This window comes from Vespa crabro, chromosome 11 (genome assembly GCF_910589235.1).
Source record: "Vespa crabro chromosome 11, iyVesCrab1.2, whole genome shotgun sequence".
Classification (NCBI taxonomy): Eukaryota; Metazoa; Arthropoda; class Insecta; order Hymenoptera; family Vespidae; genus Vespa; species Vespa crabro.
The window spans coordinates 5,969,298-5,989,406 of NC_060965.1; the positions used below are offsets into that span (position 1 = coordinate 5,969,298).

The following is a 20,109-nucleotide window of genomic DNA, read 5'->3' on the forward strand; positions in this document are numbered from 1 at the left end:
TCAATTAAAGTACATTGTTTTTAAGTTTTCAGGGGGTTATCGTGTGAAAACTACAATTAATTAATATTGCATAGAATTGTAGTGTTGTATTATACTGTAATTTACTTCTTTAATCTTTTATTGTGTCACCATTTTACCATTACAACAGTTTAACGTTTCATTACTTTATCATTTTGTTTTTGCCGCTATTTACTGTTATATTACAATATTTACTCATCAAATTCTACAACAGATAATGTTGTTAGCTATTAAAATAAGTCCCTACCATCCTTTATTATTATTTACATCACTGATAATGATGAGGTAGAGAGACTGTTTATTCAATAATATTAGTGGTTACTGTTGCTAAGTAACTTGTTTCATCATCATTAATTTGACAACTTAGTTGTGACACTGTGTTCCAATTATATTCACACAAATTAAATAAATTTTGGGTATATACTCAAAAAAATATCTTTTTTTTCCAACTATCAAGCATATTTAATATTATGAAAGTATATTTTGAAAAATATATTCAATGTAATTGAATTAAATAAATCTCTATTAAAATGGTAAATGAAAAGGAATTTTGGACTAAAATTTATAAAAATATACCAAAATACAAAAAAAGAAAATTTAGAGTAGTTCCTGCCTTTACCATACAAGCAATGCAGGTAAAGCATTGAATATTATAATTCTTTATAATAAACTCTTATCAAACCACATAATTTAAATGTGTATATGCATTTTTTAGGATAACACAGTAGTTGCTGACCCACCACGATGTGAATTATATAAATTATGCCGTCCAAAACCATCTGCATTTCGAAAATTTTATGAACGAGGCATATTTCCTATTTCATTAGAAAAGGAAGGTTCTGGGTGGAAAATCAATTGGAAAGTAGATATATTAAATCTAGATTTTCATTATTATTTACCTTTGTTCTTTGATGGTTTAACAGAAGAAGAGCAACCTTATAAATTTGTAGTAGAACAAGGTATCTCTGATATGCTAGATCATGGAGGACCAAAAATACTACCTGTTCTTCCACAATTGATCATTCCTATCAAAAGTAAAATATTGTCTCTTCACATAATGCATATATCAATTAAATTATACCATAGACTATGAACTCCAATTGCATTCAGTTAAATATTTTTATAATAGATGCTTTGAATACAAAGATACCAAAAGTAATGTGCGCTACAATGAGAGCACTTCAGCATTTGGTACGTTCTGCGGATGGTGTTGGTGAAGCTTTAGTTCCATATTTTAGACAAATTCTTCCAATTTTAAATTTACTTAAAGATAGAAATGGTAATAAAATATAATTTATATTACACTTTATACTTGTACATTTAAAAAATCCAAATATTTTTTGTAGTTAATCTTGGTGAAGGAATTGATTATTCTCATCAAAGAGGCGAAAATACTGCAGACATAATACAAGAAACACTTGAAGTGTTAGAAATGTATGGTGGTGAAGATGCATTTATAAACATTAAATACATGGTTCCTACTTATGAATCATGTATTATGAACTAATATATAAATTAATTTTGTTTATTTTATTAAAAGCATTACTGATAAAAAGATTATACATAGCAGGTAAAATATGTATAATTATAAACAGTTTTTATTTAGCAACAATTAATTCAACTACTTTTTATTATTACTTTTATTTAAAATTTTATAATGGTACAAACAAGCGCAATATTGATATTACACAAATATTTTATTTAAATTTTACCAGAATCTTCTTTTAATGTAACCGTTCGATTGAAAACGAGCTAGAAATATGATTAAATAGATAAATTATTATTTGGCTATATAAATAGAAAGATTAATGTTTTTAAATAGTTAGATCAATTTGAAAATTACCTTGCCATCTTTTGTGTCGGGATCAACAGAAAAGAATCCTACACGTTCAAATTGAAATTTATCGAAAGGTTTTACTGCATTTGCTAAATTAGCATCTAAATAACCTACGATCTCTTTTTTACTGTTCGGATTAATGTCACTCAAAAAACCATTTGGTACTTCATTTGGATCTTCAGGATTTTTATGTTTAAATCTAAATATATAATTATAAGACAAAAATGTTATGAGAAATAATAATGTTAGATAAAGTTATATAATAATTATTACATATACATACAGGCGTTCATATAATCTGATAGATGTTAGTGTAGGTTGTGATACCCAATGTATAAATGCCTTAGGCTTATTTGTCTCTGAAACAGGCTTTTGTTTAACTATAATATTTGTAATATTTCCACTGTCATTTTTTTCTACAGATTCTATAGTAAGAACCACCCCTACATATTTTAGACCAACTGATTGTTTTGGCGTTAAACGTCGAAAACTTTTTTCATCTACCTATAATTAATAATATATTAAATTAATATGTATTTATCTACATATGTATATTATTATTATGAATATAGGAATATAAACATTTTGATTACAAACCTCTCTAAAATCAGATGCTTCGATGTATAAAACTTTATCAAAAGTTATTTCATGATATCCTCTTTCAGGTGCATTAGGAAAATTTGGTACTAAAATTTTTTGTACCTGACTATGAGGAAAATTGTTAATAGTCACTTTAATAGGATCTAATACAACCATATGTCTTACAGCAGTAATATTCAAAATATCTCTAACTGCAGCTTCCAAAATTGCTGGATCAATAACTGCTTGTGCTCCAGTTATACCCATTTGGGCACAAAAATTATTTATGGCTTCAGCTGGAAATCCACGTCTACGTAACGCTGTTAATGTAAATAATCTGGAAAGAAGTTTATCATTATAATTTTAGTAATACAATATAAAGTTATTTATATTTGATTATTTTTATATACCTTGGATCATCCCAATCACAAACAATTCCTTCGTCAATTAGTTTACTAATTTTTCTTTTAGAAACAACAGTATAGTTCACATTTAATCTACCATATTCCCATTGAACAGGACAGTATATGTCTAATGCATTACAAAGCCAATAGTAAGATGATCTACGTGATTGAAACTCTTTTGTACAAAGGGAATGTGTTATATTTTCTATACTATCACACAAACAATGTGTGAAATCATAAGTAGGATAAATACACCACTGATCTCCAGTTCTATGATGTGGTAAATATTTAATTCTATATGCTACTGGATCTTGCTTGCCTTCTTCCAAAGTAACTTTCATACGTAATGTTGCCTCACCTTCTTCAAATAATCCATCTTTCATATCCTATTAAAAATTTATCACAAGAAAAAATTATAGTAAATATTTAAAAAATAATTAACTATTTTTCTTACTTCAAATAGTTGCAGATTTTCTTCGATTGGACGATCGCGCCATGGACTTGGTGGTGGATTAAAACCTCTTATGTCTTTATTTGATTGATGACAAACATATGCAAATCCTTTCTCTATAAGCTTTATAGCCCAATTATATAATTGCATAAAATAATCAGAAGAATGTGTAATTTTTGCTGGCTTATAACCAAGCCATTCTACCATTTCACGAATTCCAGTAAAAAATTTTTCTTCCTCTTTCTCAGGATTTGTATCATCATAACGTAAATAACATAATCCATCATGCACAGCAGCATATCTAATAAAAATCTTTTATTTTATCATAATCTTCATATGCAAAATACATACAAAATATATGAAAAATAAATATATATATACCCAAAATTAATATTAATGGCTTTTGCATGACCAATATGTAGAATTCCATTTGGTTCTGGTGGAAATCTTGTTCTTACTTTACCATCAGTTATTCTTAAATGCTCTTGCAATAACTTATGTGTATTCGATGTTACAATATATCCCTCAGTTTTATAATTTTCTCCAGGTTTATGAAAATGTACTTTTGTTTTCATAAGTTCTGTTATCGTTAATGCTGATGTACTTTCATTCGTCAATGAAATATCTTTTTGTTGTTCTGAAGAAATAGAAAATATTATCATTTTCTTATCATTTGTTTTAATAAAATTTTAAGTAATAGTAATTCTTAAGATACCTTCTTTTCCTGCTTTCTTTACTTTATTTTGCTGTGTTTGCTTTGGCACTGATTCAAAATCACTATTGAGTTTGGGTCCTAATAAATTTAAAATTTGAATGTCAAATTCATTTTTTATTGCTTTTCCATCTGCCCACTTTAATATATTACGTACTTGTTGCATTAATGGACCAGGATTAAATCGGTATCTATATAATTAAATAGATTAATAATAAAAAATTACTATATTGTTATTATATGTTACAATAATTATTATGTATATAATAATTATGTTATTCAAGTGATTTAATAACCTTTTTTCCAGAATTTCTTTTTTATGGATGTTTATAAGTTTTTCAACCTCCTCTTCAATTTGTTCTGGTAAAATCACAATTCCTATTCCACAAGCTTCTTCAAAAGTTGAAATATTGATTTCTTCATGCAAATTACTAAGAATGTAATTCAATGCAGCATCTAATCTTTGAACTGTATCCAATTTCTTTTCAGCTATAAATTTGGATAAGAATGATATTTCGTTTATAATCTGAGCTTTTATTTTTGAAGAAAGATGATACAGGAGTATGCCTATCTCTGGTGTAATATCAACATATTTTCTTGCCTGTAAGATAACGAAATATATATACAAGTTTCTGATATGATAATTGTAAATTTTTTAAAGATATTAAAATAATATCCTATATATACAAAAGTAGAAAAAATATTCATTTATACAATAAAAGTTTGATATCAATTTTATGTTAAAAATTATGTTTAAGAATATATTTTAATTTTTAATATACTAACCTCTGTAATAGCAAGCTTAAGATTTTTTGAAACTTGTGCATTTTTTAATGTTTCTTTTGCTTTTTGTTCACTTAGGCCAATTTGTTGAAATAATTCAATACATTCATCTTTTTCTACAGTCATTATTAAATAATATTTTCAATTTCTTTATAGCCCACGTTTCACAAAAGTTCAAACATACGGCATGACACAAAGAAGCACAGCAAAATTAGCAATACGTGATCTATACGTCACTTTTGTTACATACACCCACGCATACATACATATATATATGTATGTATCTCCATCAAATACATACAAATTTATTAATCTGTATAATATATTTGAACATATATAATCATTTTTGGACTTACATATAAAAATATAAACAAAATAATATTATATTAGATATAAAACGTAATAGGATAAGAAAAATAATATTTTCATAAATTTGTATACCTAAAGTATTAATTAATGTAAATATTAATATCTTAATATTGAGTATTTCTTAAACATCACGTCTTAAGGCTACTTAGACCAAGTTCGATTAACTCGATCATCTTTTAACTAGACGTCGTTATTAACCTATGTTATTGTAATATTAATAACAATTTGTATACATAGTTTATTAATCAAAATTGTATATATAAAATGAAAATGTATAATATAAAATCTATAAATGTTCCATACTATACATACAATTTTTGAATAATTATTTATATTATAAAAATATAGATTAAATACAACATACAATGAAAAGTTTGATTGTTTATTAAATTGCTGATCGAGTTTAATGGAAGTTGATCGTACTCTTAAACATTATCTTGAGAACAGGTTATAAATACTGTTTATTTCATTGCATTAAATTAATATCAGAAAAAATATTCAACGTGTAAACAAAACTGATCGGTGTATCATATAACATTCTGAATGTCAGATATATTTTGCGATTAGTCCCTATGTGGCCAATAGTCACTAAGTATCTACGTGCAGTTAACGACTCGTATTCGGATTTTCTCAAGTAATCAGACGTTTTAAAAATAATTAAAAGGTAACTAAAAATTTGTTTTTTTCACAAATTTCAATGTATTACAAAGATGAGTTTCATTGTTTTCAGTTTAATAAATAGTTAATGAAATCGTTCATTTTTGAATATAAAACCTTTGGTACATTTATGAATTTCTAGAGAAACATATATATCAACCTTAAATAAGTGATGTAACATTAAAAATATTCATTATTCTATGTTAAAATTTCCGGTTAAAATTTCATTTCCGTTTCACGCCAAAACTCTTCAAAACAAGGAAGGATAAATAATATTGAAAAGTATTAATAAAATTAAGAAAACATATTAAAATAATAATAAAAATTACCAAAATGACTAAGATGTATGTACTGAAACGCGGTAAGTTCATATTATTTAGATTTAAGTTCATTTAATTTAAGTTTTAATATGTCCGTTATTAACTACTAAGGAGTCCTTTATTGTTATTAGATGGGCGACAAGAAGATGTTTGTTTTGATAAAATCACATACAGAATACAAAAATTATGTTATGGTTTAAATATGAATTATGTTGATCCTGTAAGTAAAAATGATAAGATTGTTCTTTTACAAAATTAAACTTCTATATTATAATTTAAGAAAACTTAAAGTTTTTAATACACTGTTGTCTTTTTCAAATTAATTTCTTTTATCTTTTTTAACTAATCATATATAGTTTTCTATATATAAATATGAATAAATATATGTACAATATATATAATTAAATATATAATATATATAAAAGAATCGTATCATATTACAACAAAAATTTGTAATCTGTAATATGTTTATATTTTATAGTCTGCGATAACATTTCGTGTAATCCGTGGCTTATACTCTGGTGTTACTACTGTTGAACTAGACAACCTTGCAGCTGAAATTTGCGCAACTATGACTACTCAACATCCTGATTATGCTATTTTAGCTGCTAGAATTGCAATATCTAATCTTCATAAAGAAACAAAGAAGGCTTTCAGTGGTATAATTATAGTTCTTATTTCTATATATCTTATATTTTATATTTACATTAATGTAATTATTAGATTATATCACAATTTTTGATTTTAGATGTAATAGAAGATTTGCGAAATGTAGTAGATCTATATACTAAGGAGTCCAAACCTATTATCAGTGAAAAGTCTTATAATATCATAAAGAAACATGCAAGCAAGCTAAATTCTGCAATTATTTATGAAAGAGATTTTAATTATAATTATTTTGGATTTAAAACTTTAGAAAGGAGTTACTTAATGAGAACTAATGGCAAAGTTGTAGAGAGGCCACAACATATGTTAATGAGAGTAGCTGTTGGAATTCATGAAGAAGATATTGAGAAAGTTATTGAAACATATAATTATTTATCAGAACGCTATTTTACACATGCTTCTCCAACTTTGTTTGCTGCATGCTCTATAAAACAACAATTGTGCAGGTATAAATATATATATATATATATTATATATTATATATATATATATATATATATAATTATATATATATATATATATATATATATATATATATATATATATAAACAATACTTTAATATATATTCAATATAATTTTTATTTCTTTATTAAGTATATTTATTTTTTCAGCTGTTTTCTTTTAACCATGAGCGAAGACAGTATTGAAGGAATTTATGAAACTTTAAAAAAATGTGCTTTAATCAGTAAATGGGCTGGTGGTGTAGGATTAAGTGTACATTGCATTAGGGCAAAAGGTACACCTATAGCTGGTAACTGTGGTGAGGCAAGTGGATTGATTCCTATGCTTAAAGTATATAATGATATGGCCCGCTATGTTGATCAAGGTGGAAATAAAAGACCAGGAGCATTTGCTATATATATAGAACCATGGCATGCAGATATATTTGAATTCTTAGATCTCAAGAAAAATACTGGTAATGGTTTAATATCATTTTAAAATTAATAAAGTATAAAAAGGAATATAAATACTTTTCAACGAAATTTTATTCAACTAATAGGAAAAGGAGAGCTTAGAGCAAGAGAATTATTTTATGCTTTATGGATCCCAGATCTGTTTATGAAACGTGTTTTGGATGATGATGTTTGGAGTTTAATGTGTCCACATGAATGTCCTGGTTTAGCAGATGTTTGGGGAGAAGAATTTAATGATTTATATACTAGGTAACTAAATTGTATTAATGGATAACTTGGATAAATTAAAAATATATGAAAGTGAAAATAAAAAATATTACTAAAGGTATGAAGAACAAAAATGCTATAAACGTCAAATTAATGCAAGAGATTTATGGACTGCTATACTTAAATCCCAAGTTGAAACTGGAACACCATACATGCTTTATAAAGATCATTGTAATCGTAAATCGAATCAACAAAATATTGGAACGATTAAGAGCAGCAATTTGTGCACAGAAATCATTCAGTATTCAAGCCCTGATGAAATTGCTGTATGTAATTTAGCGTCAATTGCTGTAAATATGTTTGTTGAAAAAAGTACAAAAACTTATAATTTTGAAAAACTAAAAGAAATAACTAAAGTTGTGGTTCGTAATTTGGATAAAATTATCGATGTTAATGATTACCCTCTTCCAGAGGCAAAAGTCTCTAATTTAAAACATAGACCTATTGGTAAGATTTTTTTCAATTATTATTTATATGATTGATTTTTATATAATGTTTTATATACTATTGTTTTATTTATTAGGGATTGGAGTACAAGGTTTAGCAGATGCCTTTCTGTTAATGCGCTTTCCGTTTGAAAGTGAAGAGGCTCAAAAACTTAACATTCAAATTTTTGAAACAATATATTATGGTGCATTAGAAGCCAGCTGTGAAATTGCTCAAGAGAAAGGCTATTATGATACATACGAAGGAAGTCCTGTTAGCAAAGGAGTAAGTTTTCACTTTTATAATTTATATTATCAAAAAGAGATCATTTATTCTGATAAAAAATTTGAAATATACTAATATATTTAGATTCTACAATATGATATGTGGGATGTTACACCAACAGAGTTGTGGGATTGGAAAGCATTGAAAGAAAAAATTGCAAAATATGGTGTAAGAAATTCTTTATTAATGGCACCAATGCCAACTGCATCTACAGCACAAATTCTTGGTAATAATGAATCAATAGAGCCATATACAAATAATATTTACTCAAGGCGTGTTTTATCTGGAGAATATCAAATTGTCAATCCTCATTTATTGAAAGATCTTATTGAAAGAAATCTTTGGAATGATGAAATGAAAAATGAAATTATTGCAAATAATGGTTCTATTCAGGTCAGATTTATCTTATTTAATATTTTTATTATCGATTACATGTTCATGTGATCATACAATTACAATCGCTTTGTATAAATTTCGATGAAAAGGATTCTTCATGTCTTTTTAATAAATGTATTTATCCCGTTTTTTATAGGATATTAATGATATACCAGACGATTTAAAATTACTTTATAAGACTGTTTGGGAAATATCACAAAAAACTATTCTCAAAATGGCAGCAGATCGTGGTGCATTTATTGATCAATCACAATCTCTAAATGTTTATATGGCTAAACCAACAGTAGAGAAACTTACATCCATGCATTTTTATGGCTGGAAAATTGTAAGTTTACAAAAAATATATCTATATATGTGGTTAGAATATTATACGACTTATTTTATTTATAGGGATTAAAAACTGGTATGTATTATTTGCGTACAAAACCAGCTGCAAATGCGCTTCAATTTACCGTTGATAAAACCAAATTAAATAAGGCGAATAAAAATTCTAAAGATGATTCACACAATACAAGTATTAAGAATGAAAAAATGGATAAAAGTTTATTAAAATCAGAAGAAAATGATTCTAAAGAGAACGACACTAATGATGCAAATTCAATACTTATATGTTCTCTTGAAAATGGTGATGCTTGTATGGCTTGTGGATCGTAATAATCTAGATACGTATGTTTAATATTATATTTTTATATTTTGATTGTTACGTTTATACTACTAAGTAGATATAGTTACATAGAATGAGATCTATAGTTTTGTGTATTTTTGAGAAGACTTTTAAAAAGTTTTCATTTTATATATTTTAGACCTATAAGTATACTATAAGAATTTAATTCTAATATTTTTTTATTATATACATATTGTTTTGTTATTGTCATATGCATGAAAACAAGAACGAATAAAATTTTTATCGGCAAATAGAAATAGAAATCATTTTAAATTTGATTCAATTGTGTTTATAATACCCTATAAAAAATTTAACAGACATAAAGTTCCTAGAAAAGAAAAGAGTACAAAATTGCTTATAGATGTCGCACTCGTGTATCGATATATGAAAATTTAGAGATATATATCGATATTGAGGACTTCAGAGACAGAATCACAGACAGCTTTCCCGTTATGCGTTCGGAACATTGTAGAATGTTGGTAGGCGCTAATTAAGTTCATCATTACGTTTCCAATATTTATTAATAAGATGAAAAATGACTAAATTTTGTGAAGAAAATTGCACAAGTGATACTTCATTTCATGTAAAAAGATATCAATAGAACAATTCCAATCGTGTAACTTCATACGCATGCGTGAATTGTGTATATGTGTAATTTGTGATACACAATTGAGTAGAATAATAGAATTTATGCGTAAGATTTTATTTTCTTTTAAACATAAAAATATAGTGTATTAAATATTTAATTATATTTATATATTTAATTTTCTTTATATTATTTTAATACCAAAAAAGAAGAATCATATATCTTCGATCTGGAACGAAAGGTGTGCCCCTTTATATAGGCCATTTTGTTGTGCTTTGAGGTTTAAGGGAATTGTTGCTTCAGGCGCAAATAGGAACAAGTAAATATTACAGTGATAGCAAAATTTTATTTTCATTTATAAGAAACAAGTTTTGCTACAAGTAACACTCTTTTTAATAATAGTTTCATAATATCTAATTAAAAAGATATCGTCTTTTTCTATAATATGTAGACAAATAGATTTATAATAATTCAGGAACAATTAAAATTATAATTTTTATTTTGGAATTGATTTGTAGCACTGAAGATAATGGAGGAAATCATAGGTATGTACATATTATTGTTTATTTGTACCTATAGGTAAAATCATAATGTTATACTACATTATTTAGTATTATTACATTCTGGCGATTAACTTCTATTTCAGAAATTGTAAAAGTTGAAGAAGAAATAATACTGAATGAAGAAACTTCTCAAATCCTGCTTGGTAATTATTATATCCTAATTATATCATTAATTTGCAATTTTGTAAAATTTTTTATTAAATTAAATCTATTTATTGTAGATACAGATGGCTCAGAGAAAGAAGTTGTAATAACTACTGAAGATGTATCTGGCAATGTAACAGGTATATTTGTATATATTACAAATATATAATCATTGATTTCTTGAATATTTTATTATTTATATTTCCAAGATTTTTTTTGTGATATTATTATTAAAATACTACTTTTTATTAATCCTTCTTATGTTATTATTTTGATCCTATTTTCTAACATTTATTTTTTTGTTTTACTTTCTATTTCATTATGTTATATTTCTGTTTTGCTCGCAGCTATTTCTCAAAGTAGCCAAATTATACAAATTATAACAGATTATGAATGTGTAACATGTCATCGCATTTTTCAATCAGAAGATGTAAGTTATAATTTTATTTTTATATTATGTTATTCATTTAATTTGTGAATATAATACATTTTGTAGTAAAAGTATTTCAATACAATTTTCTAATTATTATCCATGATTAATATTTCTGTATAGATGCTAAAGGAACATTTAGATGTCTGCAGAGAAGAAGATGATTCTACAAATATATTGGAATTAGGAAATTTAGATAACTATGATTCTGAGGATGAAGATGATGTTGATGATCCAGATTACGAATTCAATGACACAAATATTGAAGGTACATATTAATTATTGATATGATAATTATTTATATTTTGATAATAGTAATTGATTTATCATATTAAATACATTCTTCTAATACATGATTATATAAATATGATTTTAGATACTAAAGCTCAAAAAAATAACAATGAAAAGCCAACGATCAAACCTGTACCAGATACACAATGTCACTGCTGTGCTGAAGATTTAAAAACAGCACATAGTGGTGGTGAATTTAAATGTTTAGAATGTGAACTATCATTTAAAAAAAATTCCTCTTTAGAAAGACATAAAATAGTCATACATTGGAAGTGTGAATCTTATACCTGTAGTGATTGTGGATCAACCTTTCGTGATAAAAAATCATTAAATAAACATCGTTATACTACACATGTCAATCGTAACATATTCAAGTAAGTATATATAAATTTAATAACTATAACGAAATATTTTTATTGTTTTAATTTACAGATGTGATACCTGTGATACGTATTTTTCGCGTAATTATCATTTAAAACGTCATAAAATGCAATCTGGTTGTCATGGAGATATACGTAAAACTTTTGATTGTCAAGTGAGTATATACGTATAATAATATAATATAATTTAATAAGCAACGTGGGTGTTTTGAAGTGATAAAGTAAAAATCTATAATTAATATAATAATAAGATCTTTTTCCTTATTCATAGGTTTGCCAAAAAGTTTTTACACGAAAAGATAATCTACGTGAACATTTGCGTACACATGCTGGAGCACCTCAAAGACAGAAAAAACCATGTAAATATTGTTCTAAGGAATTCTTTACTACTCAACAATTAATAATACATGAACGATTACATACTGGAGAAAGACCAGTACAATGTGATTTATGTCCGAAGACATTTCTGTCTTCTCTTGCATTAAAAAAGCACCGTCGTGTACACACAGGAGAGAAGCCATTTGAATGCAAATATGTAAGTACTTTTTTTTAAGGTCATCTTTCTTCATAAAAACATTTTCTTTATTCTTAACTAGGGTTTAAATGTATAAAATTATTTATTTTTAACACATATAATACGAATTACTGCTCATTTACTTTTCTAATTGTTTCAACAAGCAAACATTACAAGCTGGATAAATTGAGGTAATATTTTTTAAAATAACTCACTATAATAATTCTTAATAGGTAATTTTTAATCTATTTAATTTGTATATGTGTACATTTACAAATGTATTTAATTTATATATTCATGAAACTTATTATCATATTTTTTATAGTGTCAAAGAAAATTTGCGGCTCGTGAAACATTAAATCGTCATCAAAGAACGCACACTGGAGAAAAACCTCATGTTTGTCAGTATTGTGGAAAATCATTTATTCAAGCAGCACAATTAAGAGCACATGTTTTTCATCATACTGGTGAAAATGGATTTTATTGTGATATTTGTGGTAAAGCATTTAATAGAAAAGCTCGATTGAATGTACACAAAAAATTTGTACATGAAGGTGCAACACCATTTACATGTGAAATATGTGAGAAAGGTTTCACTCGAAGAGAAGATTTAGCAAAACATACATTATTACATACAGGAATCAAACGTAAGAAAAAAAATTCTATTCATTTAAATTTTATAAATAATATACTGTTTCAATTATAACGATTTTTTAGCATTTAAATGTGATAAATGCTCAAAGGCCTTTTCTGCAAAATCTTCATTACAAGCCCATCTCAATACTCATAGACGTGAACCACCTCAATCATGCGTTGAATGTAATCGTGTTTTTATAAGACAAGATTGTTTAATGAGACATGTCCGAGCTAAACATCGAGAACTTTTGGAGGATGTAATGGATGAAGTCGAAAGAAAGCATTTACAAACACAATTATTCAATATTGCTTCTATTGCTGCAGAAAAAACAAAAGCAGGAGAATCTAAAGTACTTTCTACAGACGAATTGCTAAAAGCAATCGCAGATCTTTTAAGGATACTTATCGACGAAGAAACTTTACAGGTATTGTAAAATAATTATAATAAAATGTAATGAAGTAACCTAAAATGTAATACTATTTCATGATTTTATAGTTATTTGGTTGGCCTAATGCTCCTATTCAAGATATTTTAGAGGCCGTGATTAGACGTTGTGGTCATGAACCTCTAACATCAGATAGTTCTTTACTTTTCAACGAAAGGTTAAGAGCAAACGTAAAACTTTTATTTACAGTCGTTATTGAGGATGAAACGGTAAAGTCACTATTAACAACTAAAACCGTAGATCACGTTATTCTTCATGTTTTGGAAATTTCGCAAAAATGAAATTTTGATGTATGTAATTGTTGTCTAATTATATATAAATGTTTGTTATTAATTAAATAATAGTAAAAGTGTTACAAAAATTTTGATAGAATTTGTCTAATATCAAATTTGCAAATGGTTAATACTTGGATAAAGAAGTAATAGTATTATACATTTAATTTTATTATTGTAAACTTATTTTTACTGCAATTGTAATGTATTTATGCATTATATACTTCTATGAATATGTTTTAAGGTTGACATAAATACTCGATACTAAATATGTATTATTTTATTACTCTCCAGAAGGAGTAAGAGATACAATAATTATTGTTAAATTCTGTAATCATATCATAAAATACATTTCTTACAAGTATATGTACTTACAATTGTATTAATTCATATAGAATTACTATAAAATAATAGAACTATAAGTTAAAGAAATAATCTTAACAATTTCTATTAATATTTTAATGAAATTTCAAATTCGCATGTGTGTATGATTCAAACTTTTAAGGCTTTATAATAGTTCATAATACCCGGTTTTATAATGGTTTACAATCAATTTTGATAAACAAGATGGATTTAAAGATGGATTTAAGTTAGAAGATAACTTTCCGAATTTTTATGAAAGCTTTATTTTCTTGGAAAAACGTGTCAAAGAATGGTTTTTTTTAAATAGTTTATACATAAAAATAAAACTTTTTCAAAAATTCAAGAAAGCCGTATTTTCTATTCTACTTGTGTTCAACATTATAACCACATTTAAAATTCAAAATAAGCATCTGCGATCTTTTTTTTACTGTTCTTGCCATTATATTTTATATGTTATATTTTATATGTCATTTTTATTATTATTTCATCGCAAGTAATATTGTATTATTGGCTGCTTAAATATGGCTATTTGTATAAGTTTAACTAGAAACAAAAAGTATAAAGTTTATATAGTTAACAAACACTTTTCAAGTAATCAATTTTCAAAGAATTATAATATGGCATATTGTTTTTTTTTGTTTTTGTAAGATGTACTATTATTTTTACTACATACAAAAATTTTTATCACACAATTATTAGATTTTTAAGTTAAGCGTAAAAAGGATATAATCTAACAAACTTACGCTCTGATGCAATAAATGCATAGTGGGATGCAATAAATGCATAGGGACAATGTTTCTGATTGTGCGTGTAATTCACATTTTTTCCGTATTTGTCGCTGAAGTCACATACTATTATTAGCAAAAGGTGGTGAACAAAATGTCTCAATCAAAAGGAATTAGATTAGGATCAACCAATCATTATACTTTAGAAAGAAATATGGAGACTCCCCTATTTTGTTCGTCATTCATTGTAAATTATTCGTTCTTGAACGCATCGTAACCTCAATAGAAATATGTTTACTCTGCAAGTACATCCTCATGGAAATAGGATTTTAAAACCACTGCTACGCGACTGTATATTATAATACCAATGACGTGTAAATTTAATATATGTATGATTATACTTGATCATTATCAAGTCAAGATTACGATGGAAGTATTGGACACATTCAATATTGCAAGTTGTACAAAAATGGATTGTGGTATATATTTCGAGTAGGAAACTCGAGGGCTTTACTATACGAACAGCTACTTGTGTATATTGTTCTTGTATAACGAAGTATCTGATTCATATTTAGTTATTTACATTTTCAACTTATTAAAACTATTTTACGTTATATTAACGAGTGAATAGTTTAAGTTATACATATTTGGCTTTTTCTGTAATAAAGCTTGTCCAATATAATTTTGCAAAAGGTATGTATTTTATTATTGCTGCTTAAACTAACTTTAATTTTTATTTATATTGTCAAATAAGAATTATAAAATCTATTTTATAGATAGATTTTCTACGTTCCAAAATATGGAGTTTCCAAATTTAGGAGAACATTGCTCAGAGCAAACTTGCAATCGTTTAGATTTTTTACCTCTAAAATGTGATGCTTGTGAGGCTATATTTTGCACAGATCATATATCATATATAAATCATTCCTGCCCTAGTGCGTATAAAAAAGATATACAGGTGCCAGTGTGCCCATTGTGTAATACACCAATACCACAGAAACGAGGAGATCCTCCAGATTTGGCTGTGAGCATGCATATAGACAGTGATTGTCAGTCAGATATTAGAAAAGATCGTAGAAAAATATTTTCTAACAAGTGTTCATCAAAAGGATGCAAAGTAAAAGAAATAGTGCAGGTTAAATGCAATGACTGTGGCAATAATTTTTGTTTGAAGCATAGACATCCCAGTGATCATGCATGTATTGGCAAAGAAGAGGCAGTTAAACTTAAAAGATTGAGTGCCCTGAATAAACACTCTATGGTCTCTCAGAACGACAATCACAATAATTCTATTGTATTCCAAAATCTTCAAGGCACCATGAGCGAAGATGAAGCTTTGGCTAGAGCATTACAGGCTTCATTGCAAGACGAAGGAAGAAATAAGCGACAAGGATTACAGCCAGTGCCTTCTGCCCATAGAAACAGATGCAGACTTTCCTAATTGCAATCTACTTTTATCAATTTTATGCATTTTTAGATAAAAGTACTGCTTTTTAAACCTTCATTAAAAGGTGAATATATCTTTCTAACTTTTATCAAATTTTATTAATAATCATACTTCATAAATAAGATTTTATACCTTTTCATATAATACTTAATATTTCTTGATCACTCATAAAAATGTGCATATTACAATTCTAATAATTTTATTCACTTTTTTGACTAGAACAACAAATACTAAATAAATTAATAATAATCCATTTCTTATATATACATATAAGAATTAAGATTATTTTTCATTTTGAAAATATATTTAATATCTGAAGTGCTCATTAACGTATATTTTTACACATATGAATGTGTTTTCAAATTACATTAACTTTTTTAATTATATATAATACAGATTTTACATTTTCATAAGCTTTGGCAGACAAAAATTTCAAAGTTGTATGTTATTAGATATGTCAGTATCCAGTGCCTTAATAGATCGAGTGCATGTATAAGAAAATGGGCATGAATGTACATATATACATATATTCCTATAAAAATTATCATAATGTAAAAATAAATGTATATAAAATGAAAAATTAAGTTATTTCTTTTTCAGAGTACATTTCTACTGTGTCTTACATACAATATTTCAATAATTAAGTAGATGTACCCATTTTCTACAATTTACGCACATTAGAATATGAACAATTTTTATGCGAAAATAATACTTTATTAAATACCAATGAATTACAACTGTATCAGATGCTAAATCTTTTGGATGTGTCTTTAAGTAATATGCATATTCAAATATCTTAGATTTAAAATATTTTATATATAGCATGAATGTTTCATTATTTATGGTATTTAAAATGTTAGTTATACATTTAGTTTAAATATGTATGTTTAAGAAAGAAAAAAGAATATGTTAATAATACTCATAAATTTTACAATCTCCAATATTATTATTAGTTATATCACCATTTTATATAAAATCTGTATTCCTAGAATTAGTGATCATATCTGTGATCATATCAACGACATTTTCGTAGTTTTAATTTATCGATAACAATAATTATAAATAAATGATAAACACCTCTAGTATTCTGTTATAACATACAGCTGCAATTTCCTTCATAATTTTTAAATATATATCTTAAAACTTTATTTATGTAATTGTAATTTTTATAAATTATATTTTCTTCTGTAGACACAAAATCATGATATTACGTAACTATTTTTTTGAGATATAAAGTTCCTAATAATTAAGGAATCAATATGAATGTGAAAATAATGTTCACTACATAAATGTTCTCATCTTAATATAAATGCTAAAAATATTTGACTCTATAGATATTTTACATTTATTAAACTTATGGATATTATTAAATAGAATATCAAATTATATTTGTAATATATATTTAAATTATAATCTGGTGGTAAAATTTGCAAAATGAAAATTGTTTTAAAAATTATTACATAATATATTTTTATCTTATTTTGATTCTTTTATAGTAAAATAGTTTATATTAGCATATTGAGTGTGTCATTAATATACTTATTATATCTTATGATAGTAAAGTACTTATAAAGAAAACATTTTGTTATTATAGAATATTAATTTTATTAAATGTCCAATAGCAATATGTACAATTATTGTTTTATTCCAAATTAATAATTATTAAAGTTAATATCAAAGTTGAACAAAGAAAAATATCTTGTGTTACACCTCACTTGTATTACACAAATTTATTACAAATTCTAATAAAATGTTGTATACATCAATTCACAACAGTACAAAAATTGATTTAATATATTTAATAGAATTAGTATAAATCCTTGAGTTATTTTATTTTTGATCAGTTTTTTAGCAAGAATTATTTTTATACAATTAAATTTTCTCTTATGGATGTATTACACTACAATATACATTTTGTAATATCTATACAATGTGATGTTTTCAATTACTTGAATAATATTCCTTTTATATTATTTCATGACTTCTAAAAGTTCTATTATTCATCTTTTAATGAGTATTATGTTCTACGATACTAATTGCATATATAACAAGTAGTATTCTTTATTTAAATACAATATCAATAATAAAAGACTTTTTGTAAATATATATTTAGAGTTTAATTAAATAATTACTACTCAATTGTATATTCACGTCGTACTAAACAAGATATACACTACATAATATTTTTCAGAATATATCATTCTAGAAAAGCCTATAATGTATACAACTCATATACTCATTAATATCTATAACGAATTGATTTCATAACGTGTTATTAATCACATTAATAAAGCGTATATTAGATATTACAGTCTATTAGGTATAAATAGATCGATATTGTGTACATTATATAAGAAAATTTACATATAATGCACCTTATTTTCCAACTTTTCCTAATTTAGTATCAGTTTTAGGATTAGCTGTAACATTTTGTACAGAAACAATCAGTTCATTAATTTTTGTTTGCAGATTCCTCAAATCATGAATGTATAACAATGTTAAACCTTTTGCAGCATTATCTAGAACCACATCGCCTAAACTGATACCAGATTTAGTATCCATTATTGGAAATGGCTTGCCTTTTACAATAATAGTATTAGGATTTGCAATTGCTGCTGCATTTAATCGATTACATACAAGTTTGCTACAAGCTTCAAGCGTAGTAAGATGACTAGAATGTTTTGGAATATTTAAGAGTTTGGCTATAGCATTGACACCATTTTTAAATTCATTGCTGTAAACTAAAATGATAAAAATAAAATATTAATACATTCTGCAATATTGTATTAGAAATTGAACATTGAAATAATGTCATTAACTTACAATCTAAATTATCTAATGGATTTGATGATTTTAGACTCGGTATTATAGATTCTTGTCTATTTTTCTTATTTCCAGTAATTTCTTGGTATTTTTTACCTATGATAAATATAATATTTTTGTTATATATATTACATTTACATTTCATTTATATATATTAGTATAGCTATATTTTACTTACAATCATCTGCGTATTCTAAATTGATAGCGCGTCCTATGAGCCATTCCAGCTGATCAAGAGGATTAGTTGTTACTGGACAATTTATATCCTTACAATATTTTTGGAAGACTTCTGGCCATTTATCAGATTTAATATTTCGTAAATCATTGCGTTTTTCAATTGTATAAAGTCTAATTTTTTGATCTTCCAACCATATGACAACCTTACGAAAATGTTCGATATCTAGAAAATAAGTTTATTTTACATATTTCTTTTAAATTTTGTATATTAGTATTCGTATAAAAAGAAATATTAATAATATCGACAGTTTTGTAGAGCAATTTTACTTAAAATTGTGAAACGTATGTTATTCGTTAGAAGTCTTAATAACTATACATAAAATAACTTACTGTTTCCATTGACTTTATCCCATTCCAAATATCCTAGAGCTTTTAATTTACGATTAAACATAGTAGTCTTTCAAAAATAAGATTAATTATCAATAGTATAATCGTAAAATTAAAGAAACTGTATCTATAACCGGCAGTGTTTCACGTCAGTTCTTTTTTATTAATAACATAGA

At 25.7% G+C, this 20,109-nt stretch overlaps 6 protein-coding genes and 1 long non-coding RNA gene across 16 annotated transcripts; 4 read left to right on the plus strand and 3 right to left on the minus strand.

Annotated features, from left to right (window-relative positions):
- The first annotated feature begins 112 nt into the window (after positions 1–112).
- Positions 113–1,554, plus strand: LOC124428099 (parkin coregulated gene protein homolog). The gene is made up of 4 exons (XM_046971744.1): positions 113–653; positions 734–1,052; positions 1,148–1,297; positions 1,365–1,554. The coding sequence occupies exons 1-4, from the start codon at positions 549–551 to the stop codon at positions 1,523–1,525; spliced, it is 735 nt and encodes a 244-aa protein (XP_046827700.1). The 5' UTR covers positions 113–548; the 3' UTR covers positions 1,526–1,554.
- Positions 1,555–1,640: 86 nt separating this feature from the next.
- LOC124428094 (probable glutamine--tRNA ligase) lies at positions 1,641–5,366 on the minus strand. Its single transcript, XM_046971721.1, has 11 exons — positions 5,226–5,366; positions 4,788–5,097; positions 4,298–4,602; positions 4,005–4,192; positions 3,671–3,926; positions 3,293–3,590; positions 2,845–3,224; positions 2,453–2,771; positions 2,139–2,359; positions 1,862–2,054; positions 1,641–1,770 (listed from the first exon to the last, which is right to left on the minus strand). Exons 2-11 carry the CDS (start codon positions 4,908–4,910, stop codon positions 1,720–1,722), a joined length of 2,334 nt encoding a protein of 777 aa, XP_046827677.1. The 5' UTR covers positions 4,911–5,097; positions 5,226–5,366; the 3' UTR covers positions 1,641–1,719.
- A 318-nt stretch (positions 5,367–5,684) lies between these two features.
- Positions 5,685–10,443, plus strand: LOC124428093 (ribonucleoside-diphosphate reductase large subunit). Of its 2 annotated transcripts, none has more exons than XM_046971719.1 (12): positions 5,685–5,817; positions 5,953–6,171; positions 6,262–6,350; positions 6,612–6,789; positions 6,879–7,242; positions 7,409–7,713; positions 7,798–7,960; positions 8,037–8,425; positions 8,502–8,689; positions 8,774–9,082; positions 9,222–9,410; positions 9,476–10,443. In XM_046971719.1, the coding sequence occupies exons 2-12, from the start codon at positions 6,144–6,146 to the stop codon at positions 9,737–9,739; spliced, it is 2,466 nt and encodes an 821-aa protein (XP_046827675.1). In that variant the 5' UTR covers positions 5,685–5,817; positions 5,953–6,143; the 3' UTR covers positions 9,740–10,443. The 2 variants fall into 2 exon arrangements, with proteins under 2 accessions (XP_046827675.1, XP_046827676.1); XM_046971720.1 differs by having other exon boundaries at positions 5,732–5,817; positions 6,071–6,171.
- LOC124428095 (gastrula zinc finger protein XlCGF26.1-like) lies at positions 10,143–14,381 on the plus strand. 8 transcript variants are annotated; one of them, XM_046971726.1, is made up of 13 exons: positions 10,302–10,443; positions 10,548–10,654; positions 10,854–10,880; positions 10,982–11,041; positions 11,120–11,182; positions 11,390–11,472; positions 11,596–11,740; positions 11,849–12,137; positions 12,196–12,298; positions 12,415–12,678; positions 12,983–13,304; positions 13,375–13,718; positions 13,790–14,381. In XM_046971726.1, the coding sequence occupies exons 3-13, from the start codon at positions 10,865–10,867 to the stop codon at positions 14,018–14,020; spliced, it is 1,920 nt and encodes a 639-aa protein (XP_046827682.1). In that variant the 5' UTR covers positions 10,302–10,443; positions 10,548–10,654; positions 10,854–10,864; the 3' UTR covers positions 14,021–14,381. The 8 variants fall into 8 exon arrangements, with proteins under 8 accessions (XP_046827681.1, XP_046827685.1, XP_046827682.1 ...); XM_046971728.1 differs by having other exon boundaries at positions 10,548–10,576; XM_046971727.1 differs by having other exon boundaries at positions 10,339–10,443; positions 10,545–10,576.
- Positions 14,382–14,677: 296 nt separating this feature from the next.
- Positions 14,678–15,257, minus strand: LOC124428102. The gene is made up of 2 exons (XR_006943085.1): positions 15,118–15,257; positions 14,678–14,917 (listed from the first exon to the last, which is right to left on the minus strand). It is a non-coding gene; the product is annotated as an uncharacterized LOC124428102 (long non-coding RNA).
- A 104-nt stretch (positions 15,258–15,361) lies between these two features.
- On the plus strand, positions 15,362–17,694 carry LOC124428100 (AN1-type zinc finger protein 2A-like). 2 transcript variants are annotated; one of them, XR_006943083.1, is made up of 3 exons: positions 15,363–15,792; positions 15,876–16,610; positions 17,147–17,694. XR_006943083.1 is itself a non-coding variant. In XM_046971745.1 (2 exons), the coding sequence occupies exon 2, from the start codon at positions 15,899–15,901 to the stop codon at positions 16,538–16,540; it is 642 nt and encodes a 213-aa protein (XP_046827701.1). In that variant the 5' UTR covers positions 15,362–15,792; positions 15,876–15,898; the 3' UTR covers positions 16,541–17,694. The 2 variants fall into 2 exon arrangements, 1 of the variants encoding a protein (XP_046827701.1); XM_046971745.1 differs by having other exon boundaries at positions 15,362–15,792; positions 15,876–17,694.
- Positions 17,695–18,594: 900 nt separating this feature from the next.
- LOC124428098 (RNA transcription, translation and transport factor protein) lies at positions 18,595–20,107 on the minus strand. Its single transcript, XM_046971743.1, has 4 exons — positions 19,937–20,107; positions 19,548–19,769; positions 19,370–19,465; positions 18,595–19,287 (listed from the first exon to the last, which is right to left on the minus strand). The coding sequence occupies exons 1-4, from the start codon at positions 19,995–19,997 to the stop codon at positions 18,923–18,925; spliced, it is 744 nt and encodes a 247-aa protein (XP_046827699.1). The 5' UTR covers positions 19,998–20,107; the 3' UTR covers positions 18,595–18,922.
- Positions 20,108–20,109: the final 2 nt, after the last annotated feature.

Coding starts and splice junctions, on each gene's coding strand:
- LOC124428098 (XM_046971743.1), bottom strand. CDS start 19,997: ATGTTTAATCGTAAATTAAAAGCTCTAGGATATTTGGAATGGGATAAA. Junction 19,770..19,936: donor GGATAAAGTCAATGGAAACA/GTAAGTTATTTT, acceptor CTTATTTTCTAG/ATATCGAACATTTTCGTAAG. Junction 19,466..19,547: donor TTTAGAATACGCAGATGATT/GTAAGTAAAATA, acceptor TATTTATCATAG/GTAAAAAATACCAAGAAATT.
- LOC124428100 (XM_046971745.1), top strand. CDS start 15,899: ATGGAGTTTCCAAATTTAGGAGAACATTGCTCAGAGCAAACTTGCAAT.
- LOC124428099 (XM_046971744.1), top strand. CDS start 549: ATGGTAAATGAAAAGGAATTTTGGACTAAAATTTATAAAAATATACCA. Junction 654..733: donor TTACCATACAAGCAATGCAG/GTAAAGCATTGA, acceptor TGCATTTTTTAG/GATAACACAGTAGTTGCTGA. Junction 1,298..1,364: donor TTTACTTAAAGATAGAAATG/GTAATAAAATAT, acceptor TATTTTTTGTAG/TTAATCTTGGTGAAGGAATT.
- LOC124428093 (XM_046971719.1), top strand. CDS start 6,144: ATGACTAAGATGTATGTACTGAAACGCG. Junction 6,790..6,878: donor AACAAAGAAGGCTTTCAGTG/GTATAATTATAG, acceptor TTTTGATTTTAG/ATGTAATAGAAGATTTGCGA. Junction 7,961..8,036: donor TTTAATGATTTATATACTAG/GTAACTAAATTG, acceptor ATATTACTAAAG/GTATGAAGAACAAAAATGCT.
- LOC124428094 (XM_046971721.1), bottom strand. CDS start 4,910: ATGACTGTAGAAAAAGATGAATGTATTGAATTATTTCAACAAATTGGC. Junction 3,927..4,004: donor AAAGAAAGCAGGAAAAGAAG/GTATCTTAAGAA, acceptor CTATTTCTTCAG/AACAACAAAAAGATATTTCA. Junction 2,360..2,452: donor AAGCATCTGATTTTAGAGAG/GTTTGTAATCAA, acceptor TATTAATTATAG/GTAGATGAAAAAAGTTTTCG.
- LOC124428095 (XM_046971722.1), top strand. CDS start 10,380: ATGCGTGAATTGTGTATATGTGTAATTTGTGATACACAATTGAGTAGA. Junction 10,444..10,853: donor TAGAATAATAGAATTTATGC/GTAAGATTTTAT, acceptor ATTGATTTGTAG/CACTGAAGATAATGGAGGAA. Junction 12,679..12,982: donor AGCCATTTGAATGCAAATAT/GTAAGTACTTTT, acceptor TATTTTTTATAG/TGTCAAAGAAAATTTGCGGC.